At 43.5% G+C, this 22,304-nt stretch overlaps 1 protein-coding gene across 1 annotated transcript in view; it reads right to left on the bottom strand.

Annotated features, from left to right (window-relative positions):
• Nucleotides 1-1,554: 1,554 nt before the first annotated feature.
• Nucleotides 1,555-22,304, bottom strand: part of LOC120927753 (transient receptor potential cation channel subfamily V member 3-like) — a 71,234-nt gene continuing 50,484 nt past the window's right edge. Inside the window, exons 12-17 of the mRNA XM_040338645.1 lie at nt 17,958-18,123; nt 10,370-10,436; nt 8,222-8,493; nt 5,378-5,490; nt 3,707-3,777; nt 1,555-1,708 (exon numbers count right to left, since the gene is read on the bottom strand). Coding sequence (XP_040194579.1) covers nt 1,587-1,708; nt 3,707-3,777; nt 5,378-5,490; nt 8,222-8,493; nt 10,370-10,436; nt 17,958-18,123 — 811 coding nt within the window. The 3' untranslated portion in view covers nt 1,555-1,586. The remainder of the gene's footprint in view (nt 1,709-3,706; nt 3,778-5,377; nt 5,491-8,221; nt 8,494-10,369; nt 10,437-17,957; nt 18,124-22,304) is intronic.

The raw sequence follows: 22,304 nt of genomic DNA, 5'->3' as shown, positions 1-22,304 counted from the left end.
GCTTAAAATAGCCCAGTGCGCATGCTCCAGTTCTCGACGGAAAACGTCAATGACGCCGACGTGTGCGTCATTGACGTAAAGTCGTATTTAAGAACGACTTAGGAAAACTACGTACCCGACGGGAAAAGACGACGCGGACCCGACGCCATACTTAACATGGCATACGGCGGACTGGCGTAAGGTTACCCCTCATATAGCAGGGGTAACCTTACGCTTACGCAAACGACATAATCGACTGCTACGCGACGCGAATTCGTTCGGGAATCGGCGTATCAGGCTCATTTGCATAAACAAATGAGACCTGAACGTAAACGCCACCTAGCGGTCGGCGTTGTATTGCATTTAGGATCCGACGGTGTAAGTGATTTACACCAGTCGGATCCTAGCCTAAATCCGTTGTATCTTGTTTTGTGAATACAAAACAATGATACGCCGGCGGGAAATTCGAATTACGCCGGTGTATCAGTAGATACTCCGGCGTAACTCTTCTGAGAATCTGGCCCCTAGCCTTTAAATCTCTCACACTGTAGGTGTAGTGTGGTGTGGTGCGCATAGTTCCACCCAAAAAATGTCATCATTTCCCAGGTATGCCAGTGCATCAATGATAGCATGGTAATGCTGTGAATATTTAGCCACTGTTTTTCTTCAGCAGTCTTTGTGTGTCATATCTGTGCAAAGAGACTTCCACTGAAGACTGCTCACAATCCTTATGGAGGCAAAGAGGTGTTGGATGTCCATCCATCAATGGAGGGTTTGTATAACTGCACCACTTGCATCTGTGACAGTTCAACCGCCATCTTATGGCAGGATAAAAACTTTGTTTGAACTTTCTCCACACCTCCTTACTGAAAAAAAGCAATTGTCTTCGATTCTTCTCCCAGACAGAAATAGATGACAATCTAAAGGCTCATACACACGGTCAGACATCCAACAAAATTTCCCTTGGATTTTTGTCCTAATTGATTTGTCCGGCCACACCCATAGCATACACACAGTCAGACTTTTCTGCAAACTTTTCTAAAACTTTCCTAACATCACATGTTTTTTTTTGCTCTTTTCTGCTCTTTACCGCCACCTTTTGGTTAACTTCTGCTATTGTTTGTTGCTTTTAACATTGGTTCTGAGCATGCGTATTTGCACTTTGTCCAAAAAGTTGGTTGGCTTGCTGTACACACGGTCAGACAAAGCACCATCTGACTTTTGCTGTCGAAAAGTTGGTCCGTTTGCAGACCCAACTTTTTGTCGGATGAAACCCGAAAAAGTTGGTCCGATGGAGCGTACACACGGTCAGACAAATTAGAAAAGTTGCAGATTTTGAAGTTGGTTGGCCAAAAGTCCGACCGTGTGTATGGGGCTTTATTATGGCAGGGACCCGAACACTTAGTAATTGGAGAAGGAACAGAGAATTGTAAGATGTAGCTGAAATCAGGTTGGACACATTTTTTTAAAAAGTTCTGTAGCTGCCTGTACAGTCTGATCTTTGGCAATGTAGAGCAGGAAGCCAATTGTTCTCATGAGCCATGTACATAATGTACCCATGCGTGTTACAAAAAAAAGTGGCTACAAAGTTTAATTGAAAACATTAATCAAAATAATTTTTGAGGAGTTTGAGTTCGGCCATCTGCACTGTACACCTTAATGGTAATCTGGGGCGATTGATTAGGATGGTCCGGTCCAGCGATGTCACGCAAATCGGAGCAACTGGTTCCTTTTAAAAAGAAAAACACACATTATATAAGTACATACTGTAGGTATCTTATTTCACTTTTAAGCAATATATGTTGCTTCTGCTTTACTTGAGCTCTTCTATAGATGTTGCAGAGTACTAATGACAACTATTGATCACAAGAAGAATGCTATCAGGTTTAGAACTCTCACAAGTGTTTTAAACTTTTATTAAATCCCATGGGGATAGCACTTGGTCTCATTCTGATTTGTGGCCCCATTGCATAGTAAATGTTCCTGTTCATTCATATGAAAGCTGGCTGTAGCTTCTCCCCAGTGTGAAGTCCAATTTATGAGCAGTGCTGCGGGGCTGTGTGATATATCTGCAGGTGCCCTGGATGCTTACAAGCAGCCACAGATAAATTACACAGCCACTTATTGCTGAATCTTCTTTTAAAATTGTGAGTAAAAAGGCAGAGCTTCCTGTTCATTCGTTATAATGGAAAGTCACTCAGTGCTGCGGCTCTGAACTATCTATGACTTCTAAACCTACACAGCCTTGGCCAATAGATCACTCAGCCCCAAAACACAGAGTAATCTTTCATTTTTATGAATGATTTAGGCCAGTACCGTGTATGTTTCAGCCCCACACCACTGACTGTTAAAGTGTTTGTTAAGGCATTTATATAAGACTATGCCAGCCCCTCTAGCACACTATGCAAGTCATTTTAAAAAAATTAGTGTTCTAAATACCTATTTTGAGCTGTCTTCAGGCCGATCATGTGACTTGCAGCTGCTTTACAGCTCAGATGGATGGTTTCTGTGGGAGGGACTGTGATCTTCATCTGACATCTGCCGGGGAGATCACGTGACTGCTTGTCTCCGCCCACAGAATTGTCTGCGTGATCCAGTTGCAGTACTTTGCAGGCTAATTTTTAAAATAATAAATGCAAATATGCATTTATTATTTCTTTGCAAAGGGTAGATTTAGCCTTTAAACTGTTGCTTCCTTCCACTGCCAGTAACAAGCCCTGCAGCCACCCCCACCTTCGACCAGTCGTAAATAGTTGGGAAAGTCTGGGCTCAGGGAAATCAGCACAGTAGTTAGAGGGTCACTAAAGGAAAAATTATTTTTTGCTGAAATGACTGTTTACAGGGTATAGAGACATAATAGTTAAATGATTCCTTTTAAAAATGATTAAAAATAGATAAAAAACAATCATATAATGTATCTACAGTTTAGTTTTGTTTTTGCTGTTGTTTCCTGGTTCTCTGATGTACAGAAACAAAGAGCCAATAGAGGGCAGCGATGCTTTGTCTAAAACCCCTCAGCACCAATCCAGTTTCGTTTTACAAACAGTAATCACACCTCCTTGATTAGTCACCGGCCGGCTCTGGCACGTCACGCTTCTCCGGAAATAGCCGAAATAGGACTTGGCTCTTCACGGCGCCTGCGCATAGTCTGTGCGCAGGCGCCGTATAGCACCTACTCCGGCTGTCTTCGGGGAGCGTGACGTGCCAGAGCCGGCCGTCAATCACCTTCCCTCTGGATAGGAACGCCCATTCCCCGCGGGGAGTCGAAATCTTCAATATACGATTGCACAGTGAGTACGGGGCTAAAAAAATAAATACAGGCATACTGTAGCTCGCGCTACTATGCCTAATTTTATGCTAAAATGTTGTTATGGAGGGTGAACCACCGCTTTAAGTTCACTTTTCACAGAAATAGGCCCAGACAGACAAGGAACCCCAGCAGTTTTAAATGTACAGTATTTTGTTTTTTGTTAAAATACAGGTAAATGTAGATGCCATACCAGTAGGACCTTTCTGTTTCCCATGCGGCCTGGCCCAAATAGTCATTGCGTCCTATAATAACTGCCGGACACAGCACCCTTTGGCGAATACTCCTAGCATTGCAGGAACAAGCATACTTAATGTTTCAAAAGCCACACATGTGCAAGTGCATGCTCTTTCTCTGCCTATCCCAGCAGGAGCTGCACTCAGCATTTGTTAGGTTTACCATTGTAAAAAAAATACACACCATTTAACTTAGGCTCTTCATTCAAGCACGTAACCTGATGATGCCACTCCGTCCATTTAACTTCATTAATTCTGTAGATAACAAAATTGGAAACATATTGAATAATTATTGGTGGCACTAGTGTACATATTAAAAAAAATATAGCAAAACTTATATAAATGACAATAAATCTAACAGTGCATCAGATAGTAGTAAAAACTTGAAAAGGGGTTCCAATCCTTCCCCCACTCTAAAACTTAAAACAAAAAATGTAAACCTTTTGGCTGGGTACAACCTTTCATTGCAAAGTGTAGGAACACAGAGCAATGAATCAAATCTCAGCTTGATGAAGGTTGCTTATTGGAACATGATTTCATAAGCAAATGTAGCACCCCTCTGAGACGCCAACATCAGGATGGCACCTCCAGAGGCGGGGGGGGGGGGGGGGTAGCATTTAGCCCCAAGGCTAAATCCATGCCTAAAATGAAGGACTGAAATAGAACATTGAACACCAGTCACTTATGTCTTTTTAGAGTTTTATTGCAGAGAACGGTTATAAGGAGGTGAGGGTTAGGTGTCTCAGATACCGTAGCAGATTGCTTAGAAAATGTGTTTACAAAGCCCAGCTTCACAGTGTCAGAACCTTTAAGGTGACCTGGCAACACTGTAAGCATATTCCCTAATTTTCTGTCTCCTCCAAGTGTCACCAGACTATTATGAGAGACCAGCCTTCTTCCTGGCTCTCTGCAGCAAAGGGGCCTCCCCTGGATCTTCTCATTATATGTGAAATTTCATTTGGTGAGCTGCAGCAGAGTTGGTAATTATGGCAGGGAGATCTTGCTGTTGGAGTATCCAAGACATAGGGCTATATTCACATAGCCCGCCCTAACTTTGCGGCGGCGTAGTGTATCGTGTTTACACTACGCCGCCGTAAGTTAGCGAGGCAAGTACATGATTCACAAAGTACTTCCCTGCTAAGTTACGACAGCATAGCCTAAAGCGAGCGGGCGTAAGGGCGCCTAATTCAAAATAGGCTGAGGGGGCGTGTTCTATGTTAATTTGTGTTGACCTGACGTGATTGACGTTTTTTTGAACGGCACATGCGCCGTCCGCCTACATATCCCAGTGTGCATTGCGGCAAAGTACGCCGCACGGGCCTATTGGTTTAGACGTGGACGTAAATCCCTATTCACGGACAACTTACGCAAACGACATAACATTTTCAAATTTTGACGTGGGAACAACGGCCATACTTAACATTGGCTACGCCACCTAGGGGGCATGTTTATCTTTAGGCGGCCAATCTCTTACGGAAACGGCGTATCTTTACTGCGACGGGCGGACGTACGTTTGTGAATAGGCGTATCTAGTGATTTACATATTCTGCGCCGACCGCAATGGAAGCGCCACCTAGCGGCCAGCCTAAATATTGCACCCTAAGATAGGACGGCGTATCTTAGATAGGTTTAAGTGTATCTCTGTTTGAGAATACACTTACACTTATGTCGGCGCAGATTCCGAGTTAGGTCAGCGTATCTACTGATACGCCGGCCTAAGTCTATGTGAATCTAGCCCATAATTGTATAAGAAGCCAGGGTCTAACTCAAACAGGCTTGATGCATATATAAAATATCCTATTTGGGTAGACTGACCCTTATACCTTTATATTTCCTTTATACAGTATGTTATTACCTTAAACATAATCTTCGGTCCTTTTCTGAGATCTTGCAAATGTTTCCAAGTTTAAATTTCTTTCTTAAACAGGTTGGCAAGCATTTCTCATACTCCAGAATGGTTCTAGCTCTCTGAAAAATAAATGTCTTTCTCCTTATAATGTGCATGAAAATATCAGTTGTTATATACATTGTAACATTCTTTCTATTGATAGGTCATGGTTATAGTTTATTGTAGAAGGTTAAAAATGTCATCACGCAATAATAGCACTGATAAAAAAAAAGTAAATTTGGCCAAAAGGCTAATTCACCACAAGCCTCCCTTTTCTCTACAACAAAAGGCTGATTCATTAAAGTGATTTCATTAAAAAGTAAGACGATACAAGGACCTACCTTACATGCCTAGGTGCTATGGGTGTCATAACTGGACCTTCTGGGGAGATCCTGGGAAAGCATTCAAATCTCATATTTAGCACTGGAGCATCTCCTTGTGAAAATTGGAATAATCAGGATCTCACATCTACAGAAAGCCAGCTGTAGGGTAAGCATATTTTTTCTTTTTCTCAGTATGATTTAAAAAATTTTTTTGTCTTTAACGACTTTAGTAAAAAAAATGTCGGCACAAGGGATGGTACCTTCATTCAAAGAAAGGTGTGCCTTGTGCTGCTAGCTGTTGTCTTAGTTGAAATCTTCCATCCTGTGCCAAACCCCTCATACCAAACTTATATTGTTTAACTGATGATGGGGAATTAATTGAACACAAGCCTTTTCTTCAACTTTAGACCCCTTTCACTCTGAAGGCGCTCTCAGGGGTTTTAGTGATAAAAAAATAGCACCTGTAAAGCACCTGAAAAAAACCTCTCAAGCCTCCCCAGCATAGGCGTGCACACAGGGTGTGCCGGCTGTGCCCAGGCACACCCTAATCATTCTGTCCAGCACAGATTCCCCCTACTGTCCTGGCTCCCCACTCCTTCCCTCTGCAGCACCTCTGGCTTCTCTCCTCTCCTCTCCTGCCAGCTGTTGCTGCAGAGATGTTTTAGGGTGAGGGAGGGAAGGGGCCGGTAAATATGTATTTACCAGCCCCTTGCCTTTCTAAATGAACATAGTGAGTGATCGATAGTGTGTGTTTGAGCTTTGGGGTGCACACCCTAATGCGATAGGCTGCGCACACCTATGCTCCCCAGTGTATACACCGCTCCTAAACCACCCCTGCAATTGAAATCAATGGGCAGCGCTGCGGAAGCGCCTGCAAAGCGCCTGCAAAGCGCTTCTGCAGTGGCACTTTGAGGGCAGTTTTAACCCTTTCCTCGGCCACTAGTGGGGTTAAAAGCACCGCTAAAACTAGCAGTGCTTTACCGCTAACACAGCCCACGCCCCAATGTGAAAGGGGTCTTACTGATGGTAAAACAATAAGCCTGAAACAGCTGTATGCAGTTTTGAATAAATGGCTCTATAATTTTAGGCAACATTTGCACTGTACACCAGTGGTTCTTGACTTGGCTGTTGGGAGTATAATGGATCGATTGTTATGGTTCCCTCGACCGCCCAGGAATAAAGAATAATCTTCTTATTTTTGGGATATGTGATGGAATGAGACATGTACACTCGCTGGTCACTTCATAAGGTACACCTTGCCAGTACCGGGTTGGACCCTCTTTTGCCAGAACTGCCTTAATTCTTCATGGCATTGATTCAACAAGGTGTTGGAAACATTCCTCAGAGATTTTGGTCCATAGTGACATGATAGCATCCCGCAGTTCCTGCAGATTTGTCTGCAGATCCATGATGCAAATCTCCCTTCCACCACCTACCAAATATGCTCTATTGGATTGAGATCTCGTGACTTTGGAAGCCATTGGAGTACAGTGAACTCATTGTCATTTTCAAGAAACCAGTGGTGAGATGTTTGAGCTTTGTGACATGGGGCATTATCCTGCTGGAAGGAGCCACCAGAAGATGTGCACACTATAGTCATAAAGGGATGGATGTGGTCAGCAACAATATTCAGGTAGGTTTAAACAATGTTCAATTGGTACTAGGGGGCCCAAAGTGTGCCAAGAAAATATCCCCCACACAAATTCACCACCAGCCTGAACTGTTGATAACAGGCAGAATGGATCCATGCTTTCATGTTGTTTACGCCAAATTCTGACCCTACTTCTGAATGTCGAAGGTGAAATTGAGACTTATCAGACCATGTAACTTTTTTCCAATCTTCTATTGTCCAATTTTGGTGAGCCTGTGTGAATTGTAGCCTCAGTTTTCTGTTCTTAGCTGACAGGCGTGGCACCCGGTGTGGTCTCCTGCTGCTGTAGCCCATCTGCTTCAAGGTTCGATTTGTTGTGTGTTCAGAGATGGTATTCTGCATACCTTGGTTGTAACGAGTGGTTATTTGAGTTACTGTTGCCTTTCTATTATGTCTGCTTACTCTCCTCTGACTTCAACAAGGCATTTTCGCCCACACAACTGACGCTCACTGGATACTTTCTCTTTTTTGGACCATCTCTTCGTAAAGATAGAGATAGTTGTGTGTGAAAATCCCAATAGATCAGCAGTTTTTTAAATACTAAGACCACCTTGTCTGCCACCAACAACCATGCCACCTTCAAAGTCCCCTTTTTTCCCCATTCTGATGCCCAGTTTGAACTTTAGCAAATTGTCTTCACCACGTTCCAGATGCCTAAAAACATTGAGTTGCTGCCATGTGATTGGCTGATTAGCAAATTGCTGTTACAAAGCAATTCAACAGGTGTACGTAATAAAGTGGCCGGTGAGCGTATATACAGTACCTCCTGTTTTAAGAAGGCTTTACTTTGCTACATATTTACCATTGTAAACTGACAAGATTGTTGCGAATACCAACCTGAAGTCTCCAAATATTCTCACTGTCCTTAGAAATGTCATCAACAGTCTGTCCCATTAATACAATCAGCATGTTTAGAAGAAGCACAAATGTTAGAATGACGTAAGTGATAAGAAGCAGCAGAAACAGGCCTGGGTATTTAGAATCGTGCTGCATCTCCAGGTCTCCTAATCCTATGGTGAGTTTAAACAATTCCATAATTGATCTTCTAAAGGTGTTATACCTCATGCAATCTGCGTCATCGGGGCAGTGTTCAATTAATGAGGCAAGAGCTGAAAAGAAAACAAACAATTTATATTCTTTTTTTAAACAGAACAAACAAATGATATCACAAATGATGTTATAGGCAGACTGTTCAACTTTTTTCAGGAGAGCATAGTTTCTTCCTGTACATCCTATTGGCGTGCATAAAGAATTTTCTCTCCATGTAAAATTTTATCTGGTAGAGGTAGCGCCATAATAGGTCATCACCCTGCCCTCCCACCCTGCATCATGACTGTAGTTGCCCTTCCCCTGTATAACAGAGTGCCCAATGGAATAATGTGGCCAATTGCTTAAAGCAGGGGTGTCAAAACTTTTTTCAAAGAGGGCCAGATTTGATGAAGTGAACATGCGTAAGGGCCGACCATTTTGCCTGACATTCTTTGAACCATTAAAATTTGGTCTAAGTGTGTTCGTTCGAGCACTAATACACTTGTGTGTGGTGAAGAGATGAGCGTGGGCGTGTTATTTGGATATACCGTATTTATCGGCGTATAACACACACCTTCACTTTAGGAAAGAAGTTTCATGGAAAAAAAATGTAATAAAAAACTGTGAAGCAAAATAAGGGTCATTGCCTATCAATGCAGCCTAATCAGTGCCCATCTGCAGCCTTGCCATTGCCATGAATGCAGCCTCTTCATTGCCATGAATGCAGCCTCTCCATTGCCATGAATGCAGCCTCTCCATTGCCATGAATGCAGCCTCTCCATTGCCATGAATGCAGCCTCTCCATTGCCATGAATGCAGCCTCGAAGGGAAGGGGGGGCGGGATGAGCACCAACAGATTACATTCAGGAGAATCTCCCGTTTACACAGCAGCCTCTTTAATATAATTTTGCCCGCCTCCTATGATAGACAGAGGTGTCGTCCAATGGCAGCCCAGGAAACGGGACTTCCTATTACAGATGTCGCTGAGTAAACAGGAGATTCTCCTGTATGTAATTTGACAGCACTTGTTCCCCCGCTCCCTGTCCCCATTGAGGCAGCGCTGATAAATACAGTATATATCCAAATTACCAGGGGGGCACATTAAACTGGAACGGGGGCCGCAATTGGCCCCCGGGCCTGACTTTGGACATGCCTGGCTTAAAGGAACACTAAAGGTTCATTTTTTATTAAATAAATTGATTGCTGTAAGCTAGAGCATTTAAATCACTTACCTTGTTTTTCCATTTGCCCTCCAAATTAGAGTAATCCAGCTTTGAAAATGCCATTTCCTGCCTCTCCTCTTCTGAGCCGTTTTGCATGGTGGAAAGCAGAACGTGCTCACCGCCTCCCTATGACTACAGCCCTGCGTGACCTGCGTGCAGACGCTCTCTATCATTCACAGGCACGGAGGCAGGACATAAGTGGTCGTCTCTAGGATGCTGTAGCTCCGCCTCCCTTGCACTATTTTTCTTTAGCAGAACTCTTTACAACCCCGCCTTCACTCCGACCCCATTGAAAAAAACATGGCTTTGTCGGCTGGGGAGGCAGGAATGTGTGTGTAGACTGGGGAGGAATAAATGGGTAGAGGCAGGGGGGCGGGAAGGGGTGTATACTAGAGGTGGTAGGGGCGGAGTGTAGCTGTGTGTGTTCACGAGAACTTTGCTCGTTCTCATCCGCCGGTTTAAAAAAAAATGCTCTGCGCATGCGCAATGCCGCTAACTGTAGTTCCCATTAGGTCGTGACGTAACAATAATGCACGCACACCGCAAACCAGGAAGTGAGTGGGAATAATGGTTCAGGAGTGACGGAGGTGTATAAACCAGCTCAATTTTAACAGGTATAACAGTAGTTATATTGGCAATCATTACTTTTTACTTTATCAGCAACTGTCAGACATTAATTTAAATGGAAAATATTTTTGTCTTTACAACCCCTTTAAGAAGACAGAGCACTTACCAACGCCAAAGCCACATAAGAACAGAACAAACACGAGTAAGAATTTTAAGACATCGTTCCAGATGACCTGTAAAACAGAATATATTGGTCATTTAAATCCTATTATTATGCTTCTTGTACATTGTAGCTTTATTCAATATTTTTAAGAACACACATTCTGCTATATTATTCCCTTGAAATGTTACAACCAAAATTGTAAATGTATTTTATTGGGATTTTATGTGATCCCAACACAAAGTAGCACATTATTGTGAAGTGGAAGGAAAATTATAAATGGTTTTCAAAATGGTTTACAAATAAATATCTGAAAAGTGTGGCGTGCATTTGTATTCAGTCCCCTTTACTCTGATACCCCTAGCTAAAATTTTGTGGAACCAATTGCCTTCAGAAATAACCTAATTTCTAAATAGAGTCCATCTGTGTGTAATTTAATCTCAGTATAAATATAGCTGTTCTGTGAAGCCCTCAGAGGTTTGTTAGAGAACCTTAGTGAACAAACAGCATCATGAAGGCCAAGGAACACACCAGACAGGTCAGGGATAGCATTTGAAAACATTTAAAGCAGGACTAGGTTATAAAAGAAATACCCCAAGCTTTGAACATCTCACAGAGCATTGTTCAATCCATAATCGAAAATTGAAAGAGTATGGCACAACTGCAAGCCTACCAAGACATGGCCGTCAACCTAAACTGACAGGCCGGGCAAGGAGAGCATTAATCAGAGAAGCAGTCAAGAGGCCCATGGTAATTCTGGAGGAGCTGCAGAGATCCACAGCTCAGGTGGGAAAATCTGTCCACAGGACAACTATTAGTTGTGCACTCCACATATCTGACCTTTATGGAATAGTGGTAAGAAGAAAGCCATTGTTGAAAGAAAGCCATAAGAAGTCCCGTTTGCGATTTGCGAGAAGTCATGTGGGGGGGACACAGCAAACATGTGGAAGAAGGTACATCATCTTGTGGGGATGCTTTTTTTCAACAGGGGCAGGGAAACTGGTCAGAGTTGATGGGAAGATAGATGGAGCCAAATACAGGGCAATCCTAGAAGAAAACCTGTTAGAGTCTGCAAAAGACTTGAGGCTAGGGTGGAGGTTCTCCTTCCAGCAGGACAACGACCCAATGGAATGGTTTAGATCAAAGCATATTCATGTGTTAGAATGGCCCAGTCAAAGTCCAGACCTAAATCCAAAAGAGAACCTGTGGCAAGACTTGAAAATTGCTGTTCACAGCCGCTCTCCATCCAATCTGACAGAGCTTGAGCTATTTTGCAAAGAAGAATGGGCAAAAATGTCACTCAGTAGATGTGCTAAGCTGGTAGAGAGATACCCAAAAAGACTTGCAGCTGAAAATGCAGCAAAAGGTGCTTCTACAAAGTATTGACTCGGGGGGGGGGGGGGGTAATGAAAATGCATGCCACACTTTTCACATATTTATTTGTAAAAAGAATTGAGAACCATTTATCATTTTTTTTCCCACTTTACAATTATGTGTCACTTTGTGTTGGTCTATCACATAAAATACATTTACATTTTTGTGACAAAATGTGGAACGTTTTAAGGTGAATTAATTGTAGTAGTGCAGACTTTCAGCTTTAATGCAAGGGGTTGAACATACATATCAAGAACAACTTTTAGGAACTGCAACCATTTTTATACACAGTCCCCCCATTTTCAGGGACTCAAATGTAATTGGACAAATGAATATAGTCATAAATAAAATGTTCATTTTTTAAATTTTGTTTAGAATCCTTTACTGGCAATGACTGAATTCTGGAACCCATGGACATTACCAAAGACTGGGTTTTGTCCTTTCTGATGCTGTGTCAGGCTCTAACTTCAGCTGTTCTTTGTTTGTGGCTCTTCCTGCCTTTAGTTTTGCCTTCAGAAAGTGAAATGCATGTTCAATTGGGTTGAGGTCAGGTGATTGACTCGGCCATTGCAGAATATTCCACTTTTCCTTTAAAAGCTCCTGGGTTGCTTTTGCAGTGTATTTTAGATCATTGTCCATCTGTGCTGTGAAGAGCCGTCCAATCAACTTTGCTGCATTTGGCTGCATCTGGGCTCACAGTATATCTCTAAACACTGCAGAATCCACCTGGCAGCTTCTGTCTTCTGTCACATCATCAATAAACACCAATGACTCAGTGCCACTGGAAGCCATGCATGCCCATGCCATCACACTGCCTCCACCATGTTTTACAGTTTAGTTTGCATGCTTTGAATCATGAGCTTTTCCAAGCCTTTTCTACGCTTTTTTCTTCCCGTCATTCTGGTACAGATTAATCTTAGTTTCATCCATCCAAGAAATGCTTTTACAGAACTGTCTGGCTTTATTAGATGTTTTTTGGCAAAGTCTAATCTGGCTTTTCTATTCTTCAGGCTTATGAATGGTTTGCACCTTGTAATGAACCCTCTGTATTTGCTCTCGTTAAGTGTTCTCTTGATTGTAGACTTTGACAATGATATGCTCACCTCCTGGAGTGTGTCCTTCACTTGTCTGGATATGGTGAATGGGTTTTGCTTTACCATAGAGAGGATCCTGCGATTGTCCACCACTGTTGTATTCCGTGGACGTCCAGGTCTTTTTATGTTGCTGAGCTTACAAGTGCATTCTTATTTTATTAGAATGTACCAAACTGTTGATTTGGCCACTCCTAATGTTGCTGCTATGTTTCTGATGGATTTGTTTTGTTTTTAAAGCCTTACAATGGCCTATTACACTTGCATTGACAGTTCCTTTGAACGCATTATGTAGGTTCACAGCAATAGATTCCGAATGCAAATACCACACTTAGAATCAACTCCAGACATTTTACATTCTTAATTGATGAAGAAATAATGAAGGAGTAGCCCACACCTGGCCATGAAACAGCTTTTGATTTAATTGTCCAATTAATCTTGAACAAAGTGGGATGGCTATTCTTAAGAGCTGTAATTCCTAAACCCTTCCTCCGATTTGGATGTACATACCCTCCAATAAAACCTGGAGAGTGTGCACTTTCAGCCCATATCCATTATATAACTATAGCTTGAATATGTTATGGCAAATACCTGAGAAAAACGAAAATTGTGCCTTTGTCCAAATATATATATATGGACCTAGCTGTATGTATATATGTATATATATATATATATATATATATATATATATATATATATATATATATATATATATATATATATATATATATATATATATATATATATATTACTGTGCATACGTTTTAGCATGAATAAATGCTGTAAAGCAAGAATGCTTTCAAAAATATATATTTTAATTGTTTATTTTTATTGGTTTACAAAATGCAAAGTGAACGCACAGAAGGAAAATCTAAATCAAACCAATATCTGGTGCAACTACCCTTTGGTTTCAAACCAGCATCAATTCTTACACTTGCACACTTTGTACACTTGCATAAAGTCAGGGATTTTGTAGAATTAAATTAAGGTGTAAATGTAATTAATAATACCAAGCAGGAGCCAATGATCATCAATTTCATTTGTAGGTTGAAACACAGTCATCAACTGAAACAAAACCAGCTGTGTAGGAAACTCAAAACTGATTGAGGAACAGCCAAACACTTCTACCAAGGTGAGGTTGTGGAAGACAGTTTCATGTCACAGGTTACACCATGACTGAGCACAGCAACAAAACAAAAGACAACACACTAGCATCAGCTAGGTCTCTCCCAGGCAAAGATTTCAAATCAGACTGGGGTTTCAAGTTGTGTTGTTCAACGTCTTTTGAAGAAGCACAAAGAAATGGGTAATATTGAGGACCTTAGATGCAGTGGTCAGCCAAGGAAACTTAGTGTAGCAGATGAAAGGCACATCATGTTTACTTCCCTTCGACATGATGTGCTGCAGTGCCATCAGCACAGAACTGGTAGAAGCCAGTGGGACCTAGGTACAACCATCTACTGTCCGGAGAAGTCTAGTCAGAAGTAGTCTTCATGGAAGAGTTGTGGCAAAAAAGCCATACCTTGGATGCAAAAAAAGCTAAGCAACTCAACTATGCATGAAAACATAAGAACTGGGGTGCAGAAAAATGTCAGCAGGTGCTCTGAGCTGATAAGTAAAATTTTAAATACTTGGCTGTAGCAGGAGGCAGTTTGTTTGTGAAGGGCTGCAGAGCGGTACAATAATGAGTGTTTGCAGGCAACAGTGAAATATGGTAGAGGTTCCTTGAAAGTTTGAAACTGAATTTCTGAAAATGGAGTTGAAGATTTGGTCAGGATCAATGGTGTAATCAATACTGAAAAATACAAGCAGATACTTATCCATCATGCCATACCATCGGGGAGGCGTGTGATTGCCCCACAATTTATTCTACAACAGGACAATGACCCCAAAGCCAATGGCCCAGATTCAAGTAGCAATTGCGCCTGTGTAACCATAGGTTACACAGCGCAATTGCTTACTTGCTCCGGCGTTACGAATGCTCCTGATTCAGGAACATCGTAACGCCGACTGCAGCATAAAATCTGCGTGGCATAAGGCTCTTATGCCACGCATATTTTAGGCTGCATTCTTGCGATGCCCGCTAGGGGGCGCTCCCATTGTGCTCAGTGTATAGTATGCAAATTGCATACTAACACCGATTCACAATGTTGCGCTAGCCCTGCGTACGCAAGTTACGTCGTTTCCGTACGGTGTGTTTAGCGTAAGGCTGCCCCTTCTAATAGTAGGGGCAGCCAATGCTAAAGGATACCCGTTGTTCCCGCGTCGCGATATTTGAATGTTACGTTGTTTGCGTAAGTGATTCGTGAATGGCGCTGGACGCCATTCACGTTCACTCTGAAGCAAATGACATCCTTGCGACGTCATTTGCCGCAATGCACGTCGGGAAAGTTTCCCGACGGAGCATGCGCTCTACGCTCGGCGCGGGAGCGCGCCTAATTTAAATGATTCCCGCCCCCTACGGGATCATTTAAGTTGATTGCGTGCTCTAGCGCCGGGCAATTTTGCCGGCGCACCCTCGCAATTTACGGAGCTACTGCTCCGTGAATCGAGGGCAGCGGAGCAAATTTGCAGGGGCGCAGGGCAAAATCGTTGCCCTGCGCCTCCGCAAAAAAAGCGCAATTCTCTTTAAATCCGTGCCAATGTCATTAAGACATATCTAGCTAAAGAACTATCTAAAGAAGAACAAGGAGTTCTGGAAGTGATGGTTTGGGCCCATACAGAGCCCTCATCTCAACATTGTCTTTCTGGCATTACAGAAGGATTTGAGGCAGACTACATTCACAGGTCTGTGGTTAGTTCTCCAAAATGTTTGAAACAACTTGCCTGTCGAGTTCCTTCAAAAACAGTGTGCAAGTGTATCTAGGAGAATTGATGTTGCTTTGAATACAAAGGGTGGTCACACCAAATATTGATTTCATTCAGATTTCTCTTCTGTTCATTTACTTTTTTTTACTCATTTTGTTCATTGTTAAAAATAAACTATTAACACTTTTGTTTCTGAAAGCTTTCTTAATTTACAGCATTTTTTCACACCTGACTAAAACCTTTGCACGGTACTGTATTATTATATACATTATATAGATGTACCTGTATATTTATATTATAGCATAATATTTTTATAAAAAGAAAAACAAATTAAATCATGTCACTTCAATGCACTATAGCAGAGGTCTCCAAACTGCGGCCGAGGGCCAGATGGGGCTTTTTGCTTGTTTTATCCGGCCCATGGGGCACTATTCCATCCACTAAAACCAACAATGGGGCAATAGTCCTGTAGCTGACACCAACAATGGGGCACTATTTCTCAGACTGACACCAACAAAAGGGCACAATTCCTCCCACTGACACCAACAAAAGGCCACAATTCCTCCCACTAACACCAATGATGGGCCCACTACTCCTCCCACTGACATCATTAACCACTTGCCGTCGCTGCACCGCCGAAATACGTCCACAAGGTGGCTCTCCTAGGCGAGACCACGTAAATGGACGTCCTGCCTATTAGCCGCCACTAGGGGCGCACGGGCGCCGCCGGAGGCGCGCGCCCCCCGCTCGCCCCCGACTCCCGTGCGTGTGCCCGGCGGGCGCGATCGCCGCCGGGCACACGCGATCGCTCGGTACAGAGCGGGGAACGGGAGCTGTGTGTGTAAACACACAGCTCTCGTTCCTGTCAGCAGGGGAAATGCTTTTCTTCGGTTCATACAATGTATGAACCGAGGATCAGTGTTTCCCCTAGTGAGGCCACCCCCCCCCCCACAGTAAGAACACACCCAGGCATACTTAACCCCTTCCCCGCCCCCTAGTGTTAACCCCTTCACTGCCAGTGGCATTTTTATAGTAATCTAATGCATTTTTATAGCACTGATCGCTATAAAAATGCCAATGGTCCCAAAAATGTGTCAAAAATGTCCGAAGTGTCCGCCATAATGTCGCAATACCGAAAAAAAAATCGCTGATCGCCGCCATTACTAGTAAAAAAAAATATTAATAAAAATGCCATAAAAATACCCCCTATTTTGTAAACGCTATAACTTTTGCGCAAACCAATCAATAAACGCTTATTGCGATTTTTTTTTACGAAAAATATGTAGAAGAATACGTATCGGCCTAAACTGAGGAAAAAAAATGTTTTTCTATATATTTTTGGGGGATATTTATTACAGCAAAAAGTAAAAAATATTCATTTTTTTCAAAATTGTCGTTCTATTTTTGTTTATAGCGCAAAAAATAAAAAATGCAGAGGTGATCAAATACCACCAAAAGAAAGCTCTATTTGTGGGAAAAAAAGGACGCCAATTTTGTTTGGGAGCCACGTCGCACGACCGCGCAATTGTCTGTTAAAGCGACGCAGTCCCGAATCGCAAAAAGTACTCTGGTCTTTGGGCAGCAATATGGTCCGGGGGGTAAGTGGTTAAAAGGCCACTATTCCTCCCACTGACATCATCAAAAGGCCACTACTCCTCCCACTGACACCAACGAAAGGGCACAATTCCTCCCACTGACACCAACGATTTTGCAAAATTCTCTCTATTGACACCATCGATGGGGCACTGTTCCTCCAACTGACACCAAAGATAGAGCATTATTTACTCCCATTGGATGCCAGGACATTTTCTACTCCCTCTGGCCTTAGTCCGGCCCCCCTAAAGTCTGAAGGACAGTAAACTGGCCCTTTGTTTAGAAAGTTTGGAGACCCCTGCACTTTAGGCTTGTTCACAGGTAAGGTTGGGGAGCAGCAAACCCTGTGGTTGAGCTGAATTCATACAGCCTTCAAACTACTACCCCCTTTAGCTGCAGAGGCAGTGGTTGGGGATGCACACATGCTGTGGCTGCCCCTTGCTGCTTTTCATCATGCGTAGCAATTACTGAGTGCAACCCATTCAAGTGAAGCGGGCCAGTCTGCAAGTTCCCCACAGCTGCATGCAAAGCAGTGGCTTGCGTTCCACTAATTATTTGGGTCAGGATATATTTTCTTTTCTAATTTTGCTGATTTTAAAATAATAACTAATTAGTTCCCGCATTTGTGGTGACAATTACAGAAAACAAAGCCCCCCCCCCCCCAAATAAAAAAAATAAAAAAAGAAAGATCCATATCTAGTTGAAGAGTTTTGGACATTGGTACTTGCCTTCTGAATCATTCCACTGTAGACTCCTAGGGACTGAAATCCTCTAGTATAATACATCAGGTTTGTCCATCCAAGGACCATGGCTATGACAGTAAATGCCAGATACACTTCTGCTCCAAATATACAACAGAACATTGATACCATAACAAGGACTGCTTGTATGAAACTGAAAAAAAAAAAAATATTTAACTTAAAACGTCTACATTCGGTTGGAAACTGTAAATGACACAGTATGTGAGTTGTAACGTATGAAGCCAACACCCAGGGTTGTCTGCGGGTGTTTTAGTCTTTTTAATGTCTACCTATACTAACGGAAAAAAAAGACTTCATCAACCACTTATATAGTAGCTCATGAAGTAAAGTTCAAGCCTGTGCAGGGCTGCCTGTACCTCACAGGTTGATACAGGATCAGTGTCATCTTAAGAGCATTATAGGCCCCCGGGCAATACAGTGCACTGGGGCCCTGTCTACACAATCACGCACGAGAATTTACTGACAAAAATCATAAAATTTACTGGCAGAACCACATTTTTTACTGCCACTGCAAAAAAAAGTACCTAAAATTACAGTTTTCAGTGCCGAACAATGCAAATATCAATATTTAAACTATAAACATATAGCTAGTGCTATTAGCAATGTGTTTAAGTTAAACAAAAGTAAAAAAAAAAAATGTCTTCATTGACATGAAGGTCAGGTTACTATAACCCAGCCAGCACAGAGTTTCCTCTTACATCAGAGTCTGCAGGATTCCCCCTTACATTGAAAGTGAACTCTTATGTAAAGGGGAACGCTGCAGATCATGATCTAAGGGGGGAACTCTGTTGTGGAGGGGGGCTCTGGTGACCAGAGACCACCTTATATCAGAGTCCACTGCTTTCTCTTTCCCACTTACATCAGGGTCCGCAGACTGAGTTCCCCCTTGCATTGTAAGGGGGAATCCTGCAGACTCTGATGTAAAGGGGAACTCTGATGTGGGGGGCACTCTGGTGACCAGAGACCACCTTCCGTAGAGTAAATACACTAAGGTAAGGGGCGTCACTAATATAGGAGGGGGAACCTTTATATCAGTGCCCCTTACATTTTTGCATTCACTCCCCCCTTACATCAGCAACGACCGGATCTTCTCTGTGATTTCTGCAAACTGGGCATGGGCAGTTCTAGCACGTCACTCTCCACAATTTTTTACTAGGGTTGCTGGGCAGCCGGTGGGGCCCCCCAGGCAAGCGGGGCCCCCGGGCAACTGCCCAGCGTGCCCAATGGAAAAGATGGCCCTGTACAGGATGAAGTTAGGAGCCAGTTCTGGTGTGAAGCAAGAAGAACTGGCTATGAAGAATGAATCTTGCGACCATATGTGTTTGTGTGAGTCTGGGAAGCAGAGCTAGTGCCTGGGGGAGGTTATTAATAATAACCTCCCCCAGGCAGGATTAATATGCAGTAATATGCTAATACCCTCTGGGAGTGGAAGTTTTTTTTGTAGCCACCTTGTCCCAAATAGGAGCTACTAGTAAATTTACAGTAGCTTTGCTGGTATAAACAAAGGCCTTCTGTGCACAGGTTAAAACATGTTCCTTTTCCTGCCCACAAGAATTGAACACTGGCTAAAGTATATGCACATGCGCAAACGTGCGCGTACACGCGAGCCGTCACGCATTCTAATGCGCAATGTCGCACAACTGCACCTGTGACAGATGTTGGCACCAAACAGGCTATTTAAACGCAGCCAGTGCTCAGAATCAGTGCTACCTGCCTTCCTCGAATCCTATGTTCCTGTTATCCTGTATACTAAATCCAGTTGCTGACCCGGCTTGTCTGACTACTCTCTGAACTCCGTCTGCACTGACCTCGGCTTGTCCTTGACCTCTGCTTCTGTCTGCTCCATTGGTTTCTATTGTACCGATTGGCTCCTGACCCGGCTTGTACCCAGAACACACTATTGCCTGCTCCTCTGTACCTGATCTGTCGTGCCAGTATATGACCTGGTTTTAGGGTGACCACATTTCCAAACTGCCATTCAGGGACACCCCCCCCCCTTCCTAAAAAAAAATAACTTTTTATAAAAAAAAATTGTGCCCCCCCCCCCCCCATGGTTTTTACCGGTACATCCTGGGACCTGTAGTTCTTCACTAGTTTTTATTTTAATTCTGCACTGATTGTCTTTGAAATTACCCCTGCCCCCTATTAAATCCAATGTGGGGACAAAACCAGGGACAGACTTGGTCCGGGGACAGTGTCCTCCCTCAATCAGGGGACTGTCCCCTGAAACTGGGGATGTCTGCTCACCCTACTATATATAGATAAAACAGACTCGCCGTAGAATAACATGTCATAATTACCCGGAGCACTGTCATATTCTTGGAGAGGTTATGGTTCTGCGGTATGGTGCCTGCCCTCCATGCGCCAGACTCTGGGTTCAACCCCCGGACGGTCCATGGGGCCCAGCGTCACTTGACGTGGCCATCTCTCCCCCATTTTAAACCTCAAATATACCCTGTTTTTTGTTTTTTTTTGCCCACATTCACAATACTTACACAAAATACTACTAAATCACACCTTTTCACAACAAAAATACGCACAACAACAATTGCGCGCTCGTGCCACGTGGCTCCCAAACAAAATTCACCTCCTTTTTTTACACCCAAATACACCTTTCTTTTAGTGCTATTGGATCATTTTTTTGCGCTATAAAAAAAGATGCTATAAAACTGCACTGATTACTGTGTAAATGTGACTGCCAGGGAAGGGGTTCACAGCAGGGGGTTAAATATGTTGCCTAGTGAGTGATTTTATCTGTAGGGGGAGGGGACTCACAAGGGGAGGAGACCGATGTGTGTTCCTCTGTAGTACTGGGAACACATATCGGTGTCTCCTCACCTCACAGGACTGTGGATGTATATGTTTACACACACAGATCCATGGTCCTGCCGTGATTGTGGGCAATGGCAGGTGGGTGCCCGGCGGACATCGCGGACACCGGGTCCCGAGCGATGCCGCGCCCACCCCCCAGGCGGCCGGGAAGCCCAGGGAGATCCCATCTGTGGACGTCATATGACAATGGGCGGGTAGGAAAGTGCCTAAAAGAGGTGGTGACATGTCGACAAAAAAAAAAAGGGGGGGGGGCATACTCCATGGACCACAGGGTAATTTCTCTGCAATCGCCTTTCTTTGTCTCCCATCTACCTGTCACCTGCCCTCTGAAGAGCGATCACTTTTCAGAGGGCCAGCAAGGTCTGGTGTCGGTGCAAGCGTAGATGGGTTTTTCAGAGGCCTTTTCCACATGTTTGTATCCATGACTTATAGTTAGGGTGACCACATTTCCAAACTGCCATACAGGGACACCCCCCCCCCTAACCTCTCCTGCCTGGCATGCATACCTGCTCTGCTACTGGCAAGACCTACAGACACTCGTGCCACTCTACACTTCTGCCCCTTCTGTTCACAATTCCAAGGGCCCCAAATCAGAAATGTAAGAGAGGCCTTCCTCATCATTTCAGGCTCTGCTACCAGGTACGTGATAGCTGGGTTGTAGGTAACCTGGCTAATTTGTAGTCTTTGGCCCAGATTCACAATGGAGATACGACGGCGTATCTCCAGATACGCCGTCGTATCTCAGCGTTGTGCCGTCGTATCTATGCGACTGATTCTTCGAATCAGTTATGCATAGATATCCATTAGATCCGACAGGCGTAAGTCTCTTATGCCGTCGGATCCCGTAGATTTCCCCGTCAAATTACCTAGATACGCGAATTCCCGAACGTACGCGCGGCCGACGCAGTAAAGTTACGACGTTTACGTTAGGCTTTTCCTGGTGTAAAGTTGCCCCTGGGTCTATGAGGCGCAGTCAATGTTAAGTATGGCCGTCATTCCCGCGTCAAAAATTAAAAAAATTACGTCGTTCGCGTAAGTCGTCCTTGAATGGTGCTGGACGTAATTTACGTCCACGTCAAAACCAATGACGTCCTTGCGACGTCATTTAGAGCAATGCACGCTGGGATATTTTAGGGATGCATGCGCAGTTCGTTCGGCACGGGGACGCGCTTTATTTAAATGATACACGCCCCCTACCCGCCGAATTTGAATTCCGCCGGGTGATTTACGTTACGCCGCCGCAACTTTACACGCAAGTGCTTTGTGAATAAAGCACTTGCCTGAAAACTTGCTGCGGCGTAACGTAAATCAGATACGTTACGCCCGCCCAAATTTACGCCCATCTACGTGAATCTGTCCCTTTGTGATCATTTGGATTTTTCCCTAAATTCAGTGTAGCTTCAGTTCCTTCCTTTGTCAGTAGGTGTCACTGGTACCTTCGACATTAGTATGATGAGCTGCAGAAAAACTGAGCTATGAATA

Source organism: Rana temporaria, chromosome 2 (genome assembly GCF_905171775.1).
Source record: "Rana temporaria chromosome 2, aRanTem1.1, whole genome shotgun sequence".
NCBI classification, from domain to species: Eukaryota; Metazoa; Chordata; class Amphibia; order Anura; family Ranidae; genus Rana; species Rana temporaria.
This window is presented reverse-complemented; position numbering and strand designations above follow the sequence as displayed.